The sequence below is a fragment of the Podarcis cretensis genome (genome assembly GCF_951804945.1).
Source record: "Podarcis cretensis genome assembly, chromosome: 11".
NCBI lineage: Eukaryota > Metazoa > Chordata > Lepidosauria > Squamata > Lacertidae > Podarcis > Podarcis cretensis.
Window position 1 is genome coordinate 29,226,536 of NC_137180.1, and position 23,272 is coordinate 29,249,807.

The window sequence follows — 23,272 nt, forward strand, 5'->3', positions numbered from 1 at the left end:
TCCTCCTTGGCTTGTCTGCAAAATCATCAAATTTCAGAGGCAAAATTTGAGGCTTTTTCATTTGCAGAAAAACAAGAGGAGACATGATAGAGGCATAGAAAATTAAGCATGATGTGGAGAATTGGCTAGAGAAAAGTTTTTCTCCCTCCCTCATAACATTATAATTTGGGGGGTTCAATTAAGCTGAATATTGGTAGATCCAGGGCAGAATTAAACAAAGGATTTCTTCATGGTTAAACTATGGAAATAACTCCCACATGATGTAAAGCCATCTGTCTTATCCTTCATTAATTTGTCTATCAATGGCTACTGGCTCTGTTCTGTCTCCACTGCTGCAGTGAAATAAGTCCCAACTTGGATTGTCATTTGAAGGAAAATGCTTTGGGGCTCAAGTTACACAAAATATATTCCTCTGCCTATTTTTGTAAGACCATTCGTCCTGTGTGAAAGTGAGGGAGGGGGTAATTGGTTGCTTTCAAAGGATGGGCAAATTAAAAGTAATTATAATTTTACCTTTTTAAATGCAAGATTGCTGAGGGTGGTTCTTTTCTTTCCCCCTCCTCTTTTAAAAACCTAATGAATGACAAACTTAATGCCACTTCGAGTAACTTTTCTGGGATGGAATACCTCTGGGAATGGCACCTTGTCATGACACAGCATCATTCCCAGGAGCATTCTGGGAGGAAGGGGAAGAATGGCCATAATGTGGCCACAAGTTTATGCCACTGCTCTAGCGCAGCCATTAGATGTGGCAGCCATTATTTTGTGGATTACAAATGTGGGCAAAATGTAATTGTTCAAAAAACTAAACTAAAATTATTTTGTAGCAATCACAAAGTCGCAATAGGGTATGCTCATTCTGTCATTTCTCTATTAAAACATAAAAGGTGCTGTAATTTTTGGGCAACAATCCAGGAGAGCCTCAGGAAATTCAAAGTCAAGCCTGAAAACCTGTTTGTAACCAATGTTGTTTTCCTTTTAAATTGGTTAATTCTGCATTCCTGAAACGTTGGAAATAGCCATCTGCACAAACATCTGTTCTAAACCTCTCCTTTAACTATGCACTATTGGTGAAATCACTACCACCACATCATGCAAGAACTTAAGAGGAAACGGCCATTTAGTCCAGCCTCCTTTTCTCCCAAGGAACCACTAGTTGTCCACAACAGCCCCACAAGCAGGACATATGTGCAACAGCAGTCTCTCGTGCTTCCTGGCAACTGTTAAAATATAGTCATTGTGACTAGTAGCCATTATTAGGCTTATTAATCAAGAATTTGGCAACACCTTTTCAAAGCTGTTTAAGCTGGTGGTTATTATCACATCCTGGGTTTATGAATTCCATTCTTTAACAATGCAGAATGCAAAGAAGTACTTCTGTTCTCCAACATTCTGCTTCTTTGGATTGTCCCATGTTCTAGAATTATGGCATCTAGAATCTAGTATTCTAGGAGATGGGAGAGAGAGAATTTTCTTTCTATCCACTTTCTCCAAAACATGCAGACGTTGCTGGACCACAACTTTGACATCCCTGGCCAATGGCTATGCTGGCTGAGGCTGGTGAGCGCTGGACTCCAGCATCTGGAAGGCAGCCAGTTCCCATTCCTGAAGTAGTTCTTAATCACACTCCCATCATGCTCCTGTATGTGAAGGCTCTCCCATCGATTTACATGACTGCAAACTGATTATTCATACATTTCCTTTCCTTTTCAGCATTGTAATTGCTGAAATACTGATCTTGACTCCTATATTGTGTGGGTGCAACCTTCTCTGCGCAGAGGGCTATTGGCAAGCATCTCTTGGTTGGCTGGAGAAACAGGACATTAGACCTTTTCTCTGTCCTCCTCAATCTAGGCAGCTTTTCACTAACATCCTGGAAGCATTGCACACTAGAGCCAGCAGTCCCAAATAGCTAAAATGCCACCACATACTGTTGAAATTCATCTCCCATGAACCATTGTTAGGGATAATGGAGGCTTTCGCTTAAGAATATGTTTAGAAAAACTGGAGCCATCACAGCAAGTATTAAATGGAAAAGCCATAAAATGAGATGAACGCAGTCCATCTGGTTATAAAGCTTCTTTGGGGATAGAATATATTTTTTGCTATGGACTCAGAAAGCATCATGATGTAGCCTGTCTTTGAAAGGATAGCAAACCTAAGAATGGTTGGAACTTCTTGTAGGCAAACAGGTCAGTAATAGTTCAAAGGCTTGCTTCCTACACCTACTTCAGCTTTTGCTGTAGTAGTGCATACTTTCAAAAGCCGGTTTTTTTATGAATTTGCCAAGGGTAAAAAAAGTCTTAATTTAATAACAGGAGTGAACTCCCTATAAATACATCCATGACAGAGCCTTTGATAAGTGTACTCAGTTATTTAATCTTATCAGTTCCCTCCCTTCTTTTTGTGCTGAGTCTGAAAAGGCACATCAGGGAACAAGCAATTCTTCATGTTCCATGAACACTCCTAAAATCATAAGGGGTTGATAGAGGAGATAGACTACGTTATCATCAATCCACATGGTATCCATATGAAAAAAAATCCATCTTTAGCAGTTTAAGAGCCATTATAGATAGCATGTCCCCCACACAGAGAAGGTCTGCTTTGAAAAGGTTTAAACTAATGATAGGCTGACCACATCAAACTGACACATCACATTTATTCTTCTCAGAGAGTTTAGCACATAACAGAGAAATTTTAGGACATTTCAGATAATGTAATAAGACCTCATTATAAAAAAGCACGTAAGGATCAGAGTTGTTTCGGTAACATAGACTTACTGTGAAGCAGAAAATATAAGCTACTGTACAGATAAATGGGGAACTCAGCATGGTCAGAAATGTCACCAACAATTAAAACTTGAAAATAATACTTTAAACGCAGTGTGGTTTTAAGATGCTGATAAGCACTTGCTCACGTGAACATGGAAGAACTTTCAGTGGAGATACTGATTTAAAAAGCAAAATTTAGAGTATTATGATGTGGTTTATATTAACTAAAACTTTTTTTGTACCTACAGAGGGAAGTGTACTTTAAGCACTGTTAATAAATGAACTTTGGCAATTCATTTTTATGAATTGGGATGTTTTCTGCAATTTACTCTCTTGTGCAACCAGTCCTACGCATTAAAAATATTTAGTGTGGGACTGACATTTTTAGCAGAAATTGGTATTGAATCAGGTTTTTATAATCCAAATTTTAGTGGACATATTCAGATGTGACCATATATTAACATTGCTCTTGAAATGCTTGTGATGTTTTGAAGAAGTAATGCTTAAGGAAATAGGCTTGAATCTTGAATGGTTGTATTTATGCCTCACTCATATCATCTCTGTTCTGATGGTATTATAACACAAATTTGTATTTTTGGGGTTGTACTGTAGCAGGACTTCAGTTGGTTAGTGTGGTGCTGATAATAACAAGGTTGCAGGTTTGATTCCCATATGGGACACTGGCATGTTCCTACATTGCAGGTTAAATGAGATGATCCTCAATGTCCCTGCCAACTCTGTGATTTCATGACTACTTCAGACCAATGTCTCTAGGTACTGTAGAGTAATGGTAATAATTATTTGAATCACTGTATTATACAAATTTCCCAACATGTTAACAGCATGCTTCTGTGTTCTGAACAGTACCTGTATGTAGCTCAGAGTCCCTGTAAGACCTGGCCCTCCTTATTGTTCTCTTAATTACATCACATCATTAGAATGGCTGATGTAACCTTACAATGCTTCTAACATCACTGCAGATTTGTATGGGCCAAACTTCATCAAAATGTCTGGATGAGGGTTTGGGGAAGGGATTAAAGTGTTTGGTTATACGATTTTGCAAGCAAAAGCAACAAACCATTGTGTAAGAAAGTTGTATATTTTATTACATGGATGTTTCAAAAGATACACTTCTTCTACTGGTAAAGTTTGTTTTGTTAAAATAAGGTCACTTTTTGCTTGCTCTGTTAGAATTGATTGTTGCTATGGTTAAGGCAGAAGGCTCACTGAACTATTCAAAATAATTTTTAAATAAGTTAATTATTTGGGATAGCTCAGTCAGTAGGGCATGAGACTCTTAAAGGTTGTGGGTTCGAGCCCCATTGGGCAAAAAGATTCCTGTTTGCAGGGGGTTGGACTAGATGATCCTTTGGGTACCTTCCAACACTATATGATTCTATGATTTACATAATGAGTAGCTCCCCAATATTTACCTTGCAAAATCAAATCTCAAAATGCCTTGGAATTAAAGAGTTCTGTACACAATCATTTGTAGATTAGTCCTCTTGTGTTACATAAATCTATACCTATCTGATAAGGCTATTGTTGGCTACTATCTACAGTGGCTATGTTCTAGCTCCATTTTTAGAGTTGGGACGAGTGATGATGTGCTCAGCTTCTACACTTCGGTTTCCCATGGGCGTATTTAGAAACTGAGTACATCTATTCTCCTAGCAGTTCAAAGCCCTGTGCCATTTCAGTCTCACAACAGCTCTGTGAGGTATGTTAGGCTAAGATCTGGTAACTGAAAGAAGAGCACCCAGTGAGCTTCATGACAGATTTCAAAACCAGGCCTCTTCAGTCCTAGTCCAACACTACCACGCCAGTCCCACTTATCTTGCAAAGTGCTGCTTTGGCCTAAGGTGCTCCTGAATTTTGTTTCAAATCAGCTTTGATTTTTTTTAATACTTTTTTTTTCAAATTACAAAATGTTTCTTTTATGAACATACATAATGAAGCTATGCTTCAACCATTTTTATTTAATGGTTTTTGGTTCCAAATTACATTTCTAAAGCTTTAATAAGAGTCCAATCTTAGGGCATGTTTTATGGAAACTTTGACTTTCCCTAGATACTGTTGCCTCCTACACAAGATAATTAACATGCCCTACCTTTTAGAGTGGCCTTAAATCTTCCAAATTCCCCCACACCACTCAAGGTGGGCTGCCTCATAATTTGAGAATGACAGTATTAGGATCAAGAGCATCTTTATTCATTCTCAAATAAATTGTGAATGCAGTGTATGATTGTGGTACTATATTGCCTCCTAAAAGTAAATGAACCAAGTATACAGTACTCTATTCAAATATTGATCACGTTACAAAAACAATTTTATTAACAAAAATATTATACAGGATTAGTGAGTGCAGACAGCAAAATGAGGTAGCCAACAAAATGAAGTGTCGTTTGATAGGATGGAGTAAAAGGATCCCCTGAGTTGGTGCCACAATCGTTGCTGGAGCTCACCCCCCCCCCTCATTTTAAGAGACTATGGGCTGTTTCACAGCTGATGGAAACCAGTTTCCCAGTATGGGAATGTGCTGTAGTGCCCAAGTAAGAAGCATCCACTTTCAGTTTCCTATGACGACTGAGCCTGGAGAGTAGTTTGTTTGCAAATTAGCTGGTGAGGACAAGCCAGCATCTGAGAAAACAGTTTGCTTAATTAATTAGTGGGAACAAGATAGGATCAAGCAAGTTTCCCGTGTTCAAACAGTATAAGGGAAAATGTGGTTAGTGCAAAACTGGGAACAGACGATTCTGGTTTTCTGTCTTGGGAAAGGAAAGTGTGCAAACCTGATATTCTGTACAGCTTGTTCGCATTGTAGTAGGAAGCCAGTTTTGTGTTACGGCTAAATCAGGCAAATACAGTCTTAGTTCCCTTGTGGGGATCAGTAGGTCAACCAGGCAAGGGTATTATGCTTATATGTTGAAGATGATAAACATGTTAGACCAGGATCAATGAGGTACCAGATGCTGCCAAGACAACAACTCCCATCATCTCTTATCATTGGTCATGCTGGATGGAGCTGATGGGAGCTGGAGTCCAAGGTCACATTAGCTACCCCAGTGTTAAGACTATCAGCTTTTGGCAAGCAGTCCTAGTTTGGAAGCTAGTTGGCCAAATAACAGTTAGACATTTGGATTTCCACTGAAATTTGCTGTAGTGTTGCTGCAAAAGCTTGCTGCTGTTCACCTGTGCCCTTTTTAAGCTCCTCAATCATCTTCTGAAGATACACTGGGAGATGTCGAAAGGTTTCAAGCTCTCTAAAATAAAGATCTAGGAACCAATGGCTAGAGCTAGCATTAAACTTGCAACAATCAGCTGTCATCAGCAACGGTTTGGAGCAGGAGAGCTTTTTAAAGGCTACAGAAAAAGGCTTAAATAGCTTATATACAGAACAAAAGTTTAACAACATCTTGCAATATAAGACCGTCCAAAATTCTGTCTGTGTTTTATGAAAATTGCTTTCCACTTGTGCATGGAATTCCTCAACTTTCTCTTCTGGATTAACAAGATGCAAAAGTTGCTGCTTAGTTGTTTCACACTTTATGATATCCAGTGGCAGGTTCCCCTCAGAATCTTTCTGCTGTAGCAATACTGGTCCTGCAGAAGAAACAAAACATTAAATAGGAAATAGCTTATTTAGCGCAGCTAAACAACTGGCTGTTTTTCAGTATCTGCAGTTTTTTCTGCAGCATCTAAAGCTTTTTGATTAACAAATCACATTTTAATTCCCAAACGAATTAGAATTGTTAAGCCTCTTTCAGGCGTATACTATGTGCCTTAAAGATTATGGGGTGGAATGCCCTGCTAAGACCTTTGCTCCTCACCCTCGCAGTCATGTGGTGAGTCAGTCATAGGCTGGATGTTCTCGAACACTGGATCCAAATTCGCTAAGTACTGCAGATCCCTGTTTTTCAAAACTCCAAGCCATGGACCCTCTGGTTTTGAAAAGTTGTATATCTCTAAGGTAGTTTTGTTATGCGAGTGGTGCCACAAACCCTTGGGGGTCCGGGGACCACCAATTGGCCACCACTGTTCTAAAGCAAAAGCCACTTCCTGATCTCATCAGTGTACTACAGATTTCTTTTTGTTAACATAACCAGATGATTCAAGTTCTTTGTATACGCATCATGCTTCAGTATATTTAAAGAAATTGGTAATACCTATTAAAATACAAGTTTACAAAATGTGTTTTGCAAGATACACAAAATAGATGATACTGATAGATGAAGATGATAAAAAAGAAATGAGGAAGCAAACTTTGGGGTACACAAATATAAAATGGGGACTGCTGCCATCCATGGTGACAAATTTATTTCACAACGTTTATATACTGATAGATTGTAATAAAAGCTCAAAGTGGTTTACAAATCACAGTAACATTCAATTAAGTTGAGCGCATGGGCAGAAGGCTGTGCCAGCAGCTGAGTTACGTAGCATTTCACATGTCTCAGCCACATGTATAAAGAATCCTAGCCTTGTTCATACATTTAGGGGGAATTCCTTATGTATGGCAGATAGCTTTCATTATGAGCCAGGCCTTCTATGTGAATGCCAAAGGATGGTAGTTGGTGGCATTTCTCTGCCTCCAAAATGTGGGAGAAAGGTCTTGTGAGCTGGTCATCCTTACAAGTCAGCAGGATCTCTTACCTACTATTTTGGAGAAAGAAAAATGCCACCAACTAACTTTCTTTGAGTATTCACACGGAGAACCCAACTCAAACTCAAAGGAAGGCCTTCCTGCTACTCTGTCACTGTTTCAGCACTCCCTTGCCAAGCAAAGGTAAGAACTGGAGTTTGGAACGTATGTTTAAGTTTAAACAGTGGCACAATAAGAAACAGCAGATTAGATATGCTAAAAATATAGTTTCCTGTTACTTTCCCTAAGACCTACAAAATGAGAAGAAAAGGCGATATAGCTTGCTTGCATAAAGCAGTTTTAACATGCACCAAAAGCAACAAACTATTAGCATATGCTGTTTATCAGGAGGTAGTATGTGTCATTGCACTGAATGCCCTCTAGACAAACAGCCTTGGCTGTCAGGTGAACCTTGGGCTGTGTGGATCCACCAGAAGTAACTCTTCCTTAGTGGCTGATTAGGACAGAATGCAAGAATGCAGCTTCTCAAATAACCAGGGCTTAAGTTTTTATTCCATAAACCCCCTAAACATTCACAGAATCAAATAATGTGTTTGCATCTAGCAAGGACACACAGAAAAAAGTATGCCTAGATTCACCCACGTTTTTGCCTTTAAGCGGTATATAAATTAATAATAATAACGGTTTCCGGGATGGTCCTGCAGAAGGTCCTGTATACAGAGAAGACTGTCGTGCACAGTTTAAATGCCCAAGCCTGTATCTTAACACCCAAGCCTATGAGTGCAGCACTCATCACCTGCTTGGCAGACAGGTCAGAGGAATTTAATGATCTTGCTTCTACCTAACAGGTCATCAGTACTGACACTCTGTTTCTTAGATTGGAGGACTTTTTATGTGTAGCAATGTGGTCTGAGCATTCTGCTGCTGCTACTAGAGCGATAGATCAGCTGCAGCCTTTTTTTAAAAAAACAAAAAACAAAAAACCAACAATTCAACTACCATAGATTACAGGTTGCACAGAGTTTTTAGTCATGAAGAAACTGCAATGTACTTAACTGAAATGCTTTAATGTGCAGGGGGAAATGGTATGTTAATGTGACATATGGATCTGAGGGGGGGGGAGGGAGAGAAGAGCAGCCTACTTTTGTGAAAGGTAAACTGCAAGACCAGGAATAATAATAATAATAATAATAATAATAATAATAATAATAATAATGTTGTTATTTGTATCGTGCCCATCTGACTGGGCTGCCCCAGCCACTCTTGGCAGCTGCCAGCATATACAAAAACCATAATAAAATATTAAACATTAAAAACCTCCTTATATAGGGCTGCCTTCCGATGTTTTCTAAAGGTTGCATAGTTACTTATCTCCTTGACATCTGATGGGAGGGCGAATCCAGGAAAACCTGGATTCAAATTCCCACTCAGCCTTAGGGCGCATTAGGAGACGTGGGCCAGTCACTATTTCCCAGCCTACCCTACCTCAAAGGACTGTTGGGAAAATAAAAGAGGAGAAACATGAATGCCCCCCCTGAGCTCTTTAGGAAAAGGATGGTATAACACATCAATAAAATTAACAGGTTGTGTGCCTACAGAGCGAGGACCATGCACACAAGAGCAATATTTTAATTTTCAAATGCAGATATTGCATCATAGTGTAGATTAAAAAAACAACCCAAAACTAAAAAGGATGTCTTATGGGTGAGGGACGTGCCAAAGGACTCTATAAAGTTTAGTTACCAACAATGAGCAATTGTATACTGAATGTGCAGCATAGTTCCTGCCATGCTTCTGTCAAACTGCTTGACAGGCGAAGGCCTGGCCTGTGACAGCCAAGATAACTCTGCACACACCGTCTGCACTGTTGCAAGAGGACCTTGATGAATGAAAGTGCAAGCAGATCTTCTCCCCTAGGACAAGGGGATCATCCGCTGCCCATTCTTCACAGACACCCAGGAAAAATGCACATCTGTCAGTGTAATGCCACGTTCTATTGAAGACTTGGGCTTTCGGTAATATTGGCTCTTGCATCACTTAGACCGATTGAAGTGAGGCCAGGTATTGGCTTGGCGTGTCAGTCGCATGGTGTGGTAGATAAATAAAACACCTGGGAGATAGCATTAAGGTTCAGCACAAGCACACAGAGGGAGAAGAGCAAGGGATGTATTGATTGCGAAAGAATGTCAGCCAGAGACAAAGAAAGTAGCCTTTAGGGGGCAGGAGAAGACTGCAAATGCACAGAGGTCTTATAAAACAGACTAACCAGTGTAATGTTTGTGTTTCTGGCTCAGTTTAGCTAAAAGCTATCTAAGTACAGAACATTATTTTGCACTCCACACAGCAGAATTAGTATAGCCATAACAAATCTGAAAACATGAAATATGTGAAATTAAACTGACATGCAGAGTAGTGGTATGAGCTACATAAACTCTGTGTTTATATATGGCACACACAAACACTCTAAAATATATATACTTTCTCTCCTTTGAAGATGAGTACTTTGTGAGGGGAAGACATCTCATGGAGGGTATACACAAAATGTTGTAATTTTTGAACTGCTTTAAGTGGTTTTTTTTTAAAAAATGCAAAATTCTAAAGTAAGCTATTTCTAACCCTTTCCCCTCCAATTTTTAAAAACCTAGGCCTTTCAGAAGCAGAATTATCAGCCTAAATGTTTGGATAACCATAAATATAAGCAGAAACACCATGAAATTAAGCAGCACAAAGCAGTTAAGCTAACCATTTCTGCAGTACATTGTAAAAATTAATTTAAAATCCAGATTTTGTGAAAAATGCCTGGTAGGCATGCAGTCCACATCACTGCTTGTTCATACAGCTTTTACAAAAAATCTGCAATTCAGCAAATGTGAGAAAGCAGCCAAAGTTATGGGCTTAGTGAAATAATTTAACTGACAAGATGAATGAGTATAAATATGGCATGATGCACATCAATATTTATGAAAACCTCTAGCTTTCAAAAATCACATCAAGAACACCCTCAAATTTTAATACTCTGCAGTTTTTACAGATTCAAATTTCTCTAAGCTTATTTAACACAAACACACTCACCCCCGTGCTGAAGTAGAAGCTTGGCAATTTCTACATGTCCATTTCTCAGGGCATCATGCAAGGGAGTCACCCCATCCACTTGGCTGAGCAGGTTTACCTCTGGACAATGTTGCAAAATTTCACGGACACACAGAGTGTTTCCATGGTTACAAGCTTCATGCAAAGGCGTCCAGCCAGCATAGTCTGAATTACAAATCAAGGGAAGTTTGAGAAAACAGTAAAATTAGTAGCAGGATGTTCATAATATTGTCGTTCAGATTCTGTTTACCCTTTCCCCCTCTAACTAGTGTTGTAACGAATATTTTGAGAAATCAATATGCTAATTCTGTATTATACTTTTAAAATGAAACGAGGCAAAGATCTACTTCAGTGTCATTCTACAATGAAGCTGTTTCTTTTTCTTTTTGCAAAGCATTGTATTTGTTATTGCTAAAGAAAGAACAAGGCATCTGCAGTCAAAACCACACACTGGCCCGGGTCTGTTCGGACCAGAATTTCACATAAAAATCTTGACTATAAAGCCATTCACAGCTTTTATCCTATCTATAAAAAGGCCAGAAATGAATTATTTTAAACCACGACTGTCCTTTAATAGAAAAACCATGCAGACAATTAAGTGCAATCAATAAGCTTTAGCCGCAAAACTACCCATAAAATCTTTGCTTTAATTCATAATCCCGAAGCAGGAAAACAAGGAATGAAAAGAACTCTGCGAACACACAAGTATCACAGCTATTTGGGAGGCTTAATGTGTTTGTTCAGGGAAGAAAATAAAACTACTTACCTTTAACGTTAATATCTATTCCTGGAAGAGACAGAAGATGAATCAATCTCTCCACATTGTTCCTTTTGCAAGCAGTATGCAGGGCAGTCTCTCCTAGCAAACAGAATTAATAGATTATACCAGTCTAGGCAAAATGGCAACTGAAGAAAATAATCAAAGCGCAGGAACTAGGAGATCTGGCTACACGCCAGAGCACTCAGTAATGAATAAGATTTCCCTTTGTCCTGTTTAAATACCTTTTAAGAAAACTCAAAAAGCCCACAGAGCTTCTGTTCCATCAGAGATCCAGCAATGGAACTGCACTGCTAAAGGGTTAACACAGGAATTATCTTTCCCTCTCCCCCACCCACCCGTTCAAGCTGTAAAGCTTCAACCACATTATAAAAGCACCGAATGATCACAGAACACCAAAAATGCTTGGTTTTGAAGCAATAAAAGTTTAGAGCGCAGTTGCCCTCCCTTAAATTTATTCATGAACCTACATTAAGTGTATGGTTCTTTTTACACAGCGTTTGCAGCTTAATTCAAATGAATGTTTCTGGCTAAGCACGAGTGCCTCTACACACTCAAGTATAATTCAGAACTTCAAATCCGTTAACAGATGGTTTGCTGTTTCTCAATAGGCTGTCTGGCTTGCCTACAGTACCAGCGAGAAAAAGGAGGGGGGGTGGAGGAGGGAGAGGGAGAGAGATTAAGAAGAATGAAGCAGTCTTAAGAAGAGGGAAAACACACACACACACACACACATACATACATATTTAGACCTAGGAAAAAAGAGAGAAGGAAGACAGTGAAGACTGACTGCAGTTTACAGGTAGTGCATCAATTAACAAAGGCAGGCTGTAAAATTCTTATATTTGTTTACGTTTTCATCCACTGATTGTACTGGAACAAGAGTCTACAAAAAACACGTTTCCAAGTGAATGATGAAATTTACCCAAATGAGAACATTCTGCCCTCCCCACATTTGCTCAATGGGACTGGGTCAGTAAATTTCCTTATTTATATTCAACAGGATGATATTCTTATGCAAAGTGTCTGGTTGTTTGTTGTGGGCAACAATCAAGTCTATCTTTCCCAATGTATCATATTTTAGCCACTTCTTTTAAGCGGAATTATGTATCAGTTTGTCTTACCTCTCCAATAGCACACCAGTAGGGGGGAAATCAGATAATTTTTTTATCAGTGCATTTGCTGATATAGTTTGAGACTTTGGCATAGGGTGGGCATAAAATTTAAATCCAAGCAAAATGAGGGTTCTGCTGTTTTTGGCTCTACCAATAGCTTAGCATATAGTTCTAAAATATCCCTTCTGATATCCATTACTGTTATACTTTGGAGCGCTTTGAATGGCAATAACTATATATGTCTAGGTTAAATTCATATTAAAAATAGTTCCAGAAATTGATTTAAGACAGGTACAAGCATATAAGTACATTTTATTACATTTGTGTATTGAACAGAGCCCGTGTAAACTACTGTACTGTGCTATTTAAAACTTAAGTGCTTGGGTTCTAGTGTAGTTAAAACTAAAATCCAAATGCATTTCATAGCTTGGGCTCGATGCCTAGAAGAAAACAGTCCATATGCTTAATGGGGCTATGTAATTCAGCATACACTTTGGTCTTTGTTTGCAAAACGTCTAGGACGGAAAGAGATGAAGACTGAATTAGACTTTCAGATCAGAGGACGATGCTGATTCTTCCAAGCACAGGTTGAGGTGGATTAGTGAAATAAGGCTATGACTGGAATGGACTCATTTTAGAATGCATTCTCAATTTACAACTCAAGAGAAAATTGTGTGCGTGTGTGTTTGACTGATTAAAAAAAGCAGACAATCATATCCCCAACTTTAAAAAAGGGGCATTGCATAACAAAAAGCTCAAGAAAGCCATGTTTGACTTATGGCAATAATGAGATACCACTCCATCTTCACTGGGGCCAAATGTGGAACTACGGATTGCAAACTTGTGAAGTACTAAGCATAAGTTAGGAAATCACAGTACCTTTAACGTTAACCTTGTTAACAGTCCCCTGCTTCCCTGAAAAATGATGATTATCTTTGCTGCGCATCATCTCAACTTCAGCTTTGTTTCCCAATTTCTTTTGAACACAAGCAGAGTCACCAGTGCCTTGTATACTAAAAGCAAGAAGTGGTAAAAGTACGTTAAAAGACTGAACTTTATTTACATTTTAAAAACCAACAACACCCCACTTGTTCAGAAGTAACAAGTGTTCTCGCAGACAGATACATCTACATGCTTTCATATTTTGAAATTTAAGTCACTGTAGTTTTGAAACATTCCATACAGTATGTGCTTGTAATAAACCCACCAATCATTCAATATACAGGGCTTAAGCTCACTCTAAAAACATTATTTCTTGAATACTTCTATTTCTCCTGGGAAGCAATTTACATTAATAGTGGGAAAGTATGTATAGTCTGTGAAGTCTACATATATGCAGGGAAAGGGAAAAGGGGAAAAAACCCTCACCATTCCCAGATGTGTTACAGGATTAAAACCGAGCTTTCTGCCAGTCACAGTAATTTGCAGACAACAACACAGGTCACATAAAGTTCAAGAAATGTGTCAGGTCAGAAGCTGTCCCCCAAAGCAGAATAAAACCGGTGATGTTATAGGTATTACTTACGGTACATCAGGCAGCACTTCGGCTTGGTTCTGCTTATCACCATTTAGCATCAGTAATGCCCTTTGAGACTTAGGGCAAGGCCATTGCCCTATTTTCCTTTTCTTTGCTTTGTGTATCCTTGGCTCACACAACCCAACTTGTAAAGCAGGCAGATAGGAACAAACCTGTTGCGAGAGTCAAACTTTAGTCCAGCTATGTTAAATATGACATCTGGTAATTAGCAACGCTAACAGTTCCCTCCAGATCTTTATTGCATTTAAAGCTTATCTTCCAGATTATCATACCTAGGCTTCACAAAAGCCTTTTAAAGTAAAGCTTATGGTGTGAAACTCTTAAAGACCCAGATAGTTTCTCACACCCCTATGCAGGTTATGTTGTTAGGGTGCTGCTGGGAACTTGACTTGCTCTTCTCACACATACTTTGGCTTTTGAGTGGTTTGCTGTATTGTGGGCTACTGCGCTTCAGGGTTCAAGTCAAGTGCATGCTTGAAAGTAGCATCCATGTGTTGGAATCGGGGAAAATATGCTGCACTACAGCAGAAGGCAATTTGCCATGGGGAATGAGAGTAAGATGCACTGGGCTGGATCCAATGTTGCACCAGCGGAAGTCTAGTTTGTAATGTTTACCATTAAGTCCTGCAACACTAGTACCCAATCTCTGTTGATTGGAAAGAAGCAAAAATTCCCAAGAGGAACAGATGAAATATAGATATGTATAAAATTAGGGGAGCAGGAAGAGAGGTTGAAGCAAGACAGTTAGGGGTATCCTGACATTGAGGAACAGAGGAGCCAGAAGGAAAACTTGCGAAGTCGTTTCTAAAGAGTCCTTTAGAACCCTCCCCCAATCCAAGAAGAATATCAGCTGTCTAGTTGCTATCATGGTTTGATACCTGATATCATGGTTGGAATAGCTCAAACATCAGTTTCCCAGTTCAGTTGCCACAAGAAAATTGGTTTAACAAACCAGTAAGTCTTGAGTTAATGTGTATGAGGGGGAGGGATGGAGGAAAGAAGGTCAGAGAGGAGGATGAAGCATGCCGGCACATAGTTAATTCCTGGTGCAAAAATGAATGGTTTATTGGACTAAGATCACTGCATTTGATCTAGGCCAGAATGTTTTTGCATTAAGAAAGATATTACTTAGTACAAATGACACTTACCATTTTTTGGAGAGACAGCAATTCAGTAGAAACAACAGCATTGGTTTGGAATGGCAAGTTTTTAAAAACTGCTTCTGCAACAAACATTTCAAGCCACAGAGATGTTATGGAAGAAATGAATGTTTTTAATTCCTGTGGTGAAAAATCTGAAGAAAAGGGAGACAGTAAGAAAGTGTTAGGGAGACAATACAGAGAATATTACTGCTGCATTTCTGTCCTTTAATCGCTATTCCTAAATTGTTAGAATTACTAAACTAGCTGTAGAATTGCTTGCCCAATTCTAGAAACAGAAAGATACAGCACTCCCAGCAGATAACTGCCCAGCTTCTAGAGAGGCAGAGCTGCTTCTTTTGGTTCTTCTGTCAGACTATTCTTAGTGTCAAGTTTATCCTAATGTTCAATTGAAATCTACGCTCCTGTAAATTGAACCCAGGGAACCTAGTCTTCCCACCTGTGGCAGCAGAGAACTGGACATAGTACTCCAGATATCAAATTGAAGAAAACACATTATGCAGTAGCTAAGAGGAACAGGTTTGCAAAGCTGAAGTACTTAAAATATTCAGTAAATGCCATTTTAAAACAGTATGTAAAATCCATGCATGCTTGCATGGATTTGGGTTTTTTTTTAATGGAGAGATCTTAGTTCATGAAAGTTACAATACAAGAAACTTTAAAATCTGTACTAGGACAGAGATTTTATACTGCCAGCATGCTTGTAGATACCCAAACTTTACATTTTAGCAATCAGGCTCTAAAATGAATTATGTAACCTGTTTAGGTGAAATATATAATTAGTTGTTTACAGTAACTCCCTACACTACTACTCTTGGCAATGCAGATAGTGAATGTACAATTTTGTGTCCCCATTTGCAAAATGACAATGGAATATATGGAAGATTGCCTGTATAGCTCTGGGTGATCTCACGTCCTCTTCTACCAATTGCTTATGATTTACAAACATGAGGTGCTTGATTTATTTATGGAAACATCCTAATCATTATTATTACCATCAACATTATTATTTATTATCTAGCAAACATTAATAATAATTACACTTTCTATGCATAAGTAGTGCTGTAAGATTACAGTGCAGAACCAGAACCAGTGGCCTATTTAAAAAAAAAAAAAAGAAGAGGAGGGAAGGGAAGTATAAGCTGGTAGTTAAAAATGCCAGCTAAAGTATTCTGATATGGGAAGAACACCAAGAGGGAGAGAGATAATGAAGACGGGACAAGGATAAATTCAGATGTCACAGATGAGGAAGGCTTCACACACCGAGTTGGAATAAGTGATGAAATAAGCAGCCAAATATTCCAACTACAGTCTTCTGGTTTAGATACAGAGAACTGAAGAGTTTCTTCACTATGCATGTGTATGACAAAATATATTACAATCTTACCATTACATGAAATGGCAATATAAGATGCAAGATCCGCAGCTACAGGATGTAACATATTTTTGTCTATTAAGAACCCTGAAAGAATCCAGTATTCGACCACAACTCCCAAAATTCTATTCAACAGGTCAGCTACTTCATGCTTGATGATCTAGAAGAGAAGATCGCCTTTAAAATCTCTCTATTACTATATTTTTTCTTAACGTAGAAATTAAAGTCTGTTTCATCCATTTTAAACTGCTCACGCAAGTGGTCTACCCTATGAGCATCGTAACACCAAGAAATTTACCAGGTCTTACTACAGTTTCCTTAACTATACCACAATATTGCCAGAAGATTATGGCTGTTTGTTCATGTGATTGGGAGCTGAAATATTTAATCTTATTGATCACCAATCTTTATCCACTAACATTCAAGAAGCACAAATTTCAGGTGCTTGGATGGAACAGATAACTGCTCTATTCAACATGCTGAGGCCTTGCTACCATGTGCTGCTAACTTCAACGCCAGGATTGGACCAAGCAACTCACGCTTGAATTCAAATGCCCCCTGCCAAAATATTTTGAGGAGGACAGACTACTCCCCTAGAGGAGCTAAAATGGAAGGCCAAATTAATTAACCCTGCTTATGTTTATTCCAATTAATATATTGTTTCGCCATGCTAATCCAAAATAAAACTACAGGCTGATACATAGGGAGAATTTACATTCTCCATTTTGTTTGTGAGGCTCTAGTATAGTTGATTATATGGTAGCTTCTAGAATACCTTTGCAATTAACCAGGTCTTCCATAACAACATAAGAAACTGATTCAAATCATTAATTCCTGCATTTAAAACTAAATGGTTCTCTTCAATTGTTTGACTCATGAGTACAGTGGTGCCTCGCAAGACGAAATTAATCCGTTCCGCGAGTCTCTTCGTCTAGCGGTTTTTTTGTCTTGCGAAGCAAGCCCATTGACGACTTATCGGATTAGCGCTATTAGCGGCTTAGCGGCTTTTAGCGGCTTATCGGATCAGCTGATAAGCGGCTTAGCGGCTTAGAAAAAAGGGGGGGAAGGAAAAAAACCCCGCAGAAACTGGCAATACATTTTCGTCTTGCGAAGCAAGCCCATAGGGAAATTCGTTTTGCGAAGCGCCTCCAAAACGGAAAACCCTTTTGTCTAGCGGGTTTTCTGTCTTGCGAGGCATTCGTCTTGCGGGGCACCACTGTACAGGCAACTCCTCACACGACTACTAAGACGCATGCCGTTTTTGGTGCCGAAAGGGGGCGGGGGCAGAACAGACTGGAAGGAGCTGACGCATGCAACAGCAGGGATTCCCCTGTATAGAAATTGTCAGAAGGGCACTGACTCTGATGCTACAGGAGCTCAGTTAAGTACGCTCCCATCAAGCTACTTCCAATTAAAGATTACAAAGTCTTGCTATGTTGAAATAAATAGCATAGCGTATGCCTCACTTAATCATGGCTCCGGGACATTTTGAACCTTGTCTTAGGCAACTGTTTTCCAGGAACCAAGCTCTCCATTTTGCATATTTTACTTGAAACCAGGGGGAACCCTTTTAGATCTATCGTTACCGACACAAAGGGTAAAGCGTCTGTTACTTTGAGGACATATTGGAGATTACAGAAATCTCTTATGACATAAGCTGTTAACCAAGATTTTCAGGTATCAGCTTCTCAGATACATCAGTTGTGAGAGAATTTATTTGCATTCATCAGAAGAAATTCACAATTCCAAGAATCCATTTTCAATAGTCTTTTAAACAAACATCAACCCATGGTTTCAAAACATACTTAAGATGGCATTACTAATCAGTTAAGTGGCAGTGCCAACATAAAGGAGATATTCAGCTAAGTCATGCTCAGAGAAGACCCACTGAAATCAATAGACAATAACCTTTAACCATGATTAAGGCCATCTGGGGAACAACAACGCAAAAGTCTTGTTCTAGGGAGTAGGGAACATATACAGTCATGGAACATTATTAAGAGTCCTGGGAGAAAGCAGCAAAACACAAAAGGCGTTATTGGGCTTTCTTTACTCTTCATAGTTGATAAATCACTCACATCATCTGTCTTGTACTTCTCTCTATAGGAATTTATGACCCAGTCTACTAGAATATTTATACGTTTTGTGAAAAGCACCGATTCACTTCCTAACCAGAATGTTTCCAGAAGAACAGTTTGTGGCATCACTTGTGCTTGCTGTGAATCTTCTTCACACAAACTGTAAAAGAAAAATAATTCCTAAATCTGTTTTTCTGTTTCGTTACAATGATTGCATAACACATAGTATATCTTCTGTTAAAATCTGCAATTTAGCACGTTTTAAATTACAACGGAATTCAAACTTTGATAGAAATGATGTCTCTAGCTACAATCCAGTGTGATATTCAGGCATAATGAAGTATAATGAACCCCCCCAAACTTAGGGGGGGACAGTGGATAGATTTGTATCTACCTAGGTTGTGCTCAGAGAAGACCCACTGAAATTCATAGCCTGAAGTTAGTTGTGCCCGTAATTTCAATAGGTTTACTCTGAGTATGGCTAATCTTGGATACAGCCCATAGTAATGTTAATTTTAAAAATTTGAATTTTTGCACTTTAAGAACAAAGAAACATGCCACCACATAAAGGAAGAGGTTACAAGCCTAAGGCTTTTTGCTGTTACAGTGTAATTTCCAGAATTGTCTCCAGTAAAATCTAAGTATTATGTGCACGTTATGAAAAAAGGCTTTTAATCTAAGCCTAGACTAAGAAAAATCACAGAACTGCAATGTTAAACACTTGCACACTTAAGCACGTGTGTGTGTGTGTGTGTAAATTAAAGAACTAATGTGTAAAAGTAATTTTTGAAAAAAGTTTAGAAACATATCTCGCCATTTACCTAGAATCAGAATAGCTTTCTTAAAAACTGACATAAAAGTACAGGAGAAGTAATCAAGTGGGAAGTACAATGTACTTTGGGCACAACTTGATGGTAAGATACAAAAATGGGTTAGAAATTAAAAAGGTAAAAACATTCATTGAAACACACCTTCTTGTTAATGCTATTACTTCATCTTGGAAAACATTCATAAGAAACATTAACAGTGTTTTGTGAAACACTCTTGCCTCATCTGTGGTTTCTGTAACAGGGACTGAATGACAAATATTACTGCAGTAAAGGCAAGACCTGGTGGGGAAAGCACAAGCAATAGTTAAGGGTCAGATAAATCAGGATATTTTCTGATCTTCCTTTCTGTCCCCACAGCCCAAAGTTCACCAGCTCCAGTAAGGTGCCTGTGAGCTCCACATAGTGCTAACCTTTTTTCAGCTCTGGGTGCCAGCAGAAGACCTGTGTTTCCATAAAGTATCTAGAAGGATGTTTACAGACTGGCTACAGGGACTGAAAGATTGTTTTTACTTTAAAAGTGTTGCTATTTTATTTTCTGTGCATTTGTTATTGTAACCCAACCTGCACTCTTCAGATAAAGGGCAGGATATTAAATTTTTAAAAAACCAACCAAATAAATACACAAATCCCCAGTCAAATAAGGAATTGTAAACAGAAAGTGTGCTTTGAGCCTGATTCCACTGCTTGGGCTATGCATATGGAGCTTGCAGACAGGAATGATGAAATCCTATTGATTGAGAAAACCAAGGGCAGGATTCAGCACTCTGTGCTCCCCTATTCTCTCCAAAGAGCTAATTGTCTGGCTTCCAGCTTTTTACAACAGTCTTCATATGTACAGACCGTATATATCACTTTAATTGATAGCTGTTTTAAATGCAAACATTCAAGTTCTGAGGACTTTACAATGAGCTCAAGAAATTCCTGAACCTAAAGAAAAACAGTGAACTTGAAAGTTCTTCACTGCATTTACTGACTTGGATCCAGTCTTGCCTCAGGAACAAATCCACTACAGTATCTGGAAACTCCCATGGGCAGGAGCAATTTCCTGCAATTCTTCGTTCACCCTGCAGCACCTGAAAACTTTCTTGGGAGGGTTGGGAGATCCTCCAGAAGTGTAGAGTGATGCTGCCAAAAACCACTTACTCTGGCTTTTGCACATGGGAATAACCAGTTAGCAGAGAAGGAGTCTCCACTGGATCAAACGCCCCTCAATGAATGGGGGAAAGACCTTCCTTTGGAGATGGAGATGCCTAGATCCCATCCATCAATTGCTTTATCTTCATCTTGGTGTTCCACATCCAGAATTACATTTCCATCAAGTTTTCCACCATTATTGTAGCTAGGCAGATGCCTCTGTGATGCTCACAAGCAGAGCATGGGGGATGATACAGCAATTCGCAATTTATAACAGTTTATATACTTACTCATCTTTAATCTGACTACGTCACTTTTAAAGCCATCTAATCTAGCAGTCAACACACTGTGTGGCACTGTGTTCCATAAACCAAAATTAATTATGCCTTGTGTGAAGTACTTTCTTTTATCTCTCCTGAATCCACTGCCAATCAACCTCATTGCATGACGCTGAGTTCTAGTACTATGAAAGGAAGAAAACTTATCTCTGTTCACTTTCTCTGCACATTGCATAATTTTAAAAACCTCAATCTTGCTTTAGTTCATATTTTTTCTGAACTAAAAGGCTCAGAAAGCATAAGCCACTTTAGTCAAAAGTCAAATTAAAATCTTACAAATATGAAATATTTTTTACTTGAATATTTCAAGAGCTTTCTGAGCAACTGATTATACACACCTGACAGAGTGGTTTGTGAATACATACAGAAAAAATAGGAAAAATAAAAAAATAAAAATCATGTGATGCATTTTTCAACCCAATTTTTCAAGGTTGAAAAATGCAGGATAAAACCTCATTTACTTGACATACACTCTGATAATCTGCTGAACAATTCTGACACAGTGCTCCAACTTAAATCTGTGGAACATTGTGGAAGTGCTCTATAGAGGCATGCTTAAACCCCACTGAAATTAATAGCAAGTAAAATTGCCAATATCCTGACAGTTTTATTATCTGGATTGCACCCAAACTTTCCTACCCCCCTTAAAGTAAGATTACTTATTTATTACATCTGTATATCACCTTTATCTTCCAAGGAGCTGAAGGTAGTGTATACAGTTTTCCTCCTCCCCATTTCATCCTCACAACAACCCAGTGAGGTAGGTTAGACTAAGAGACGATAACTTGCCCAAGGTCACCCAGTGAGCTTCATGACAGAGTGGGGATTTGAACCTTGGTGTCCCAGGTCATAGTCCAACACTCTAACCTGATCGTAAAAAAGAACCCAAGCCACCTTCCTTCACTTTTCCCTAATATTGGGGTGGGTATACATGGTTAAGAAATAACATCGTACATATTTCATGAGAAGGAGTTACTTTTTTCATAGTCTATTGTAATTTCAGTGCCTCATTAAAAAGCACGTAGTTTATAAAACTTTGTTAACATTAACCATAGGTTTAGTATTACGAGCAAACTTGGATTCCCTCCATAACAATGGTTATGGAATATTTACCATGCACAAGCTGTAGAGCCGCAAGTGAACAGCAGCTCTTGTGTCTCCTTTAATGGAAATCAAGGTTTAAGTGACCATTTACTAGATGCATCAGCTTTAACTATTGTTTGTTAACCATACTGTAGTTTGTGCAAATCAGGCCACTGTAATTATTCCAGAGTGGTCTTACCTCACAAGCATCTCTAACAGAGGCCATGTTCCCCTCATGCAAACGGGACATTGAAGAACTTCCAGGTAGTACGTTAACATAGAAGCTGATTTCCAAGGAGGATCGTGTTGAAGAAGAGCATACATGATATGAAAGAAATGAACAGGAAGTGCAGGGTCTGAATTTCCCTGTAATCAAACATGAACACATCTCATTCTATCACTCTGCTCCAATCTTACACCTGTTGTTTCTGCCACTGAAATTAACTAGTTTGAGACAAATAAATGGTGTTTTAAAATACATACCACCCTCCAACAATGTTTCCACACAATATATATATATATATTTACCACTAAGCCATCTTTCTTTATTGGATCTGCCATTTAAGCAGCATTATAACCCACTTTTTTCTATCATGGAACTCAAAGTGGTGTGTGTAGATTTCTCAGGTAATCTCTTACCATTAATCCCAAACCATTAAGAATAATTTACAGTTAAGGACCCCTGACCATTAGGTCCAGTCGTGACCGACTCTGGGGTTGCGGCGCTCATCTCACTTTATTGGCCGAGGGAGCCGGTGTACAGCTTCCGGGTCATGTGGCCAGCATGACTAAGCCGCTTCTGGCGAACCAGAGCAGCGCACGGAAACGCCGTTTACCTTCCTGCCAGAGCGGTACCTATTTATCTACTTGCACTTTGACGTGCTTTCGAACTGCTAGGTGGGCAGGAGCTGGGACAGAGCAATGGGAGCTCACCCCGTCGCAGGGATTCGAACCGCCGACCTTCTGATCAGCAAGTCCTAGGCTCTGTGGTTTCACCCACAGCGCCACCAACGTCCCACAATTTACACTTACACAGTATGAATTAAAAGCCCACCAGTTTCAATGTGTTGGTGGGAATGAAGTGCTAGCTCTTTTCTACGTCAAAGACTGGCAGCCTAGAAACCTAGGGATACACCGTAGTGAAGGTCCTTAAATACAAAAACTGCCTTATATCTTTGGGTCCATCTAAGTCAGTACTGTGGCCACTGACTGGCAGCAGCTCTAGGTGTGTCTGCCAGTTCTACCTGGATATGCCAGGGATTGAACCAGGGATGCTCTGCATGTAAAGCATGTACTTTACCAGTGAGCTACATATATTTCACATAGGGCAATCAGAAATGCTCTAGACTTGCATGCATAACTAGGAAGAAGGGCTGCTGT

At 39.1% G+C, this 23,272-nt stretch overlaps 1 protein-coding gene across 1 annotated transcript in view; it reads right to left on the minus strand.

The window, feature by feature from the left end:
* Positions 1-3,371: 3,371 nt before the first annotated feature.
* The window catches only part of SLF1 (SMC5-SMC6 complex localization factor 1), a 36,223-nt gene continuing 16,322 nt past the window's right edge, over positions 3,372-23,272 (minus strand). The window contains exons 9-18 of the mRNA XM_079995417.1: positions 22,092-22,258; positions 19,479-19,616; positions 18,508-18,667; positions 16,442-16,589; positions 15,043-15,188; positions 13,883-14,046; positions 13,237-13,370; positions 11,231-11,323; positions 10,447-10,629; positions 3,372-6,374 (exon numbers count right to left, since the gene is read on the minus strand). Coding sequence (XP_079851543.1) covers positions 5,881-6,374; positions 10,447-10,629; positions 11,231-11,323; positions 13,237-13,370; positions 13,883-14,046; positions 15,043-15,188; positions 16,442-16,589; positions 18,508-18,667; positions 19,479-19,616; positions 22,092-22,258 — 1,827 coding nt within the window. The 3' untranslated portion in view covers positions 3,372-5,880. The remainder of the gene's footprint in view (positions 6,375-10,446; positions 10,630-11,230; positions 11,324-13,236; positions 13,371-13,882; positions 14,047-15,042; positions 15,189-16,441; positions 16,590-18,507; positions 18,668-19,478; positions 19,617-22,091; positions 22,259-23,272) is intronic.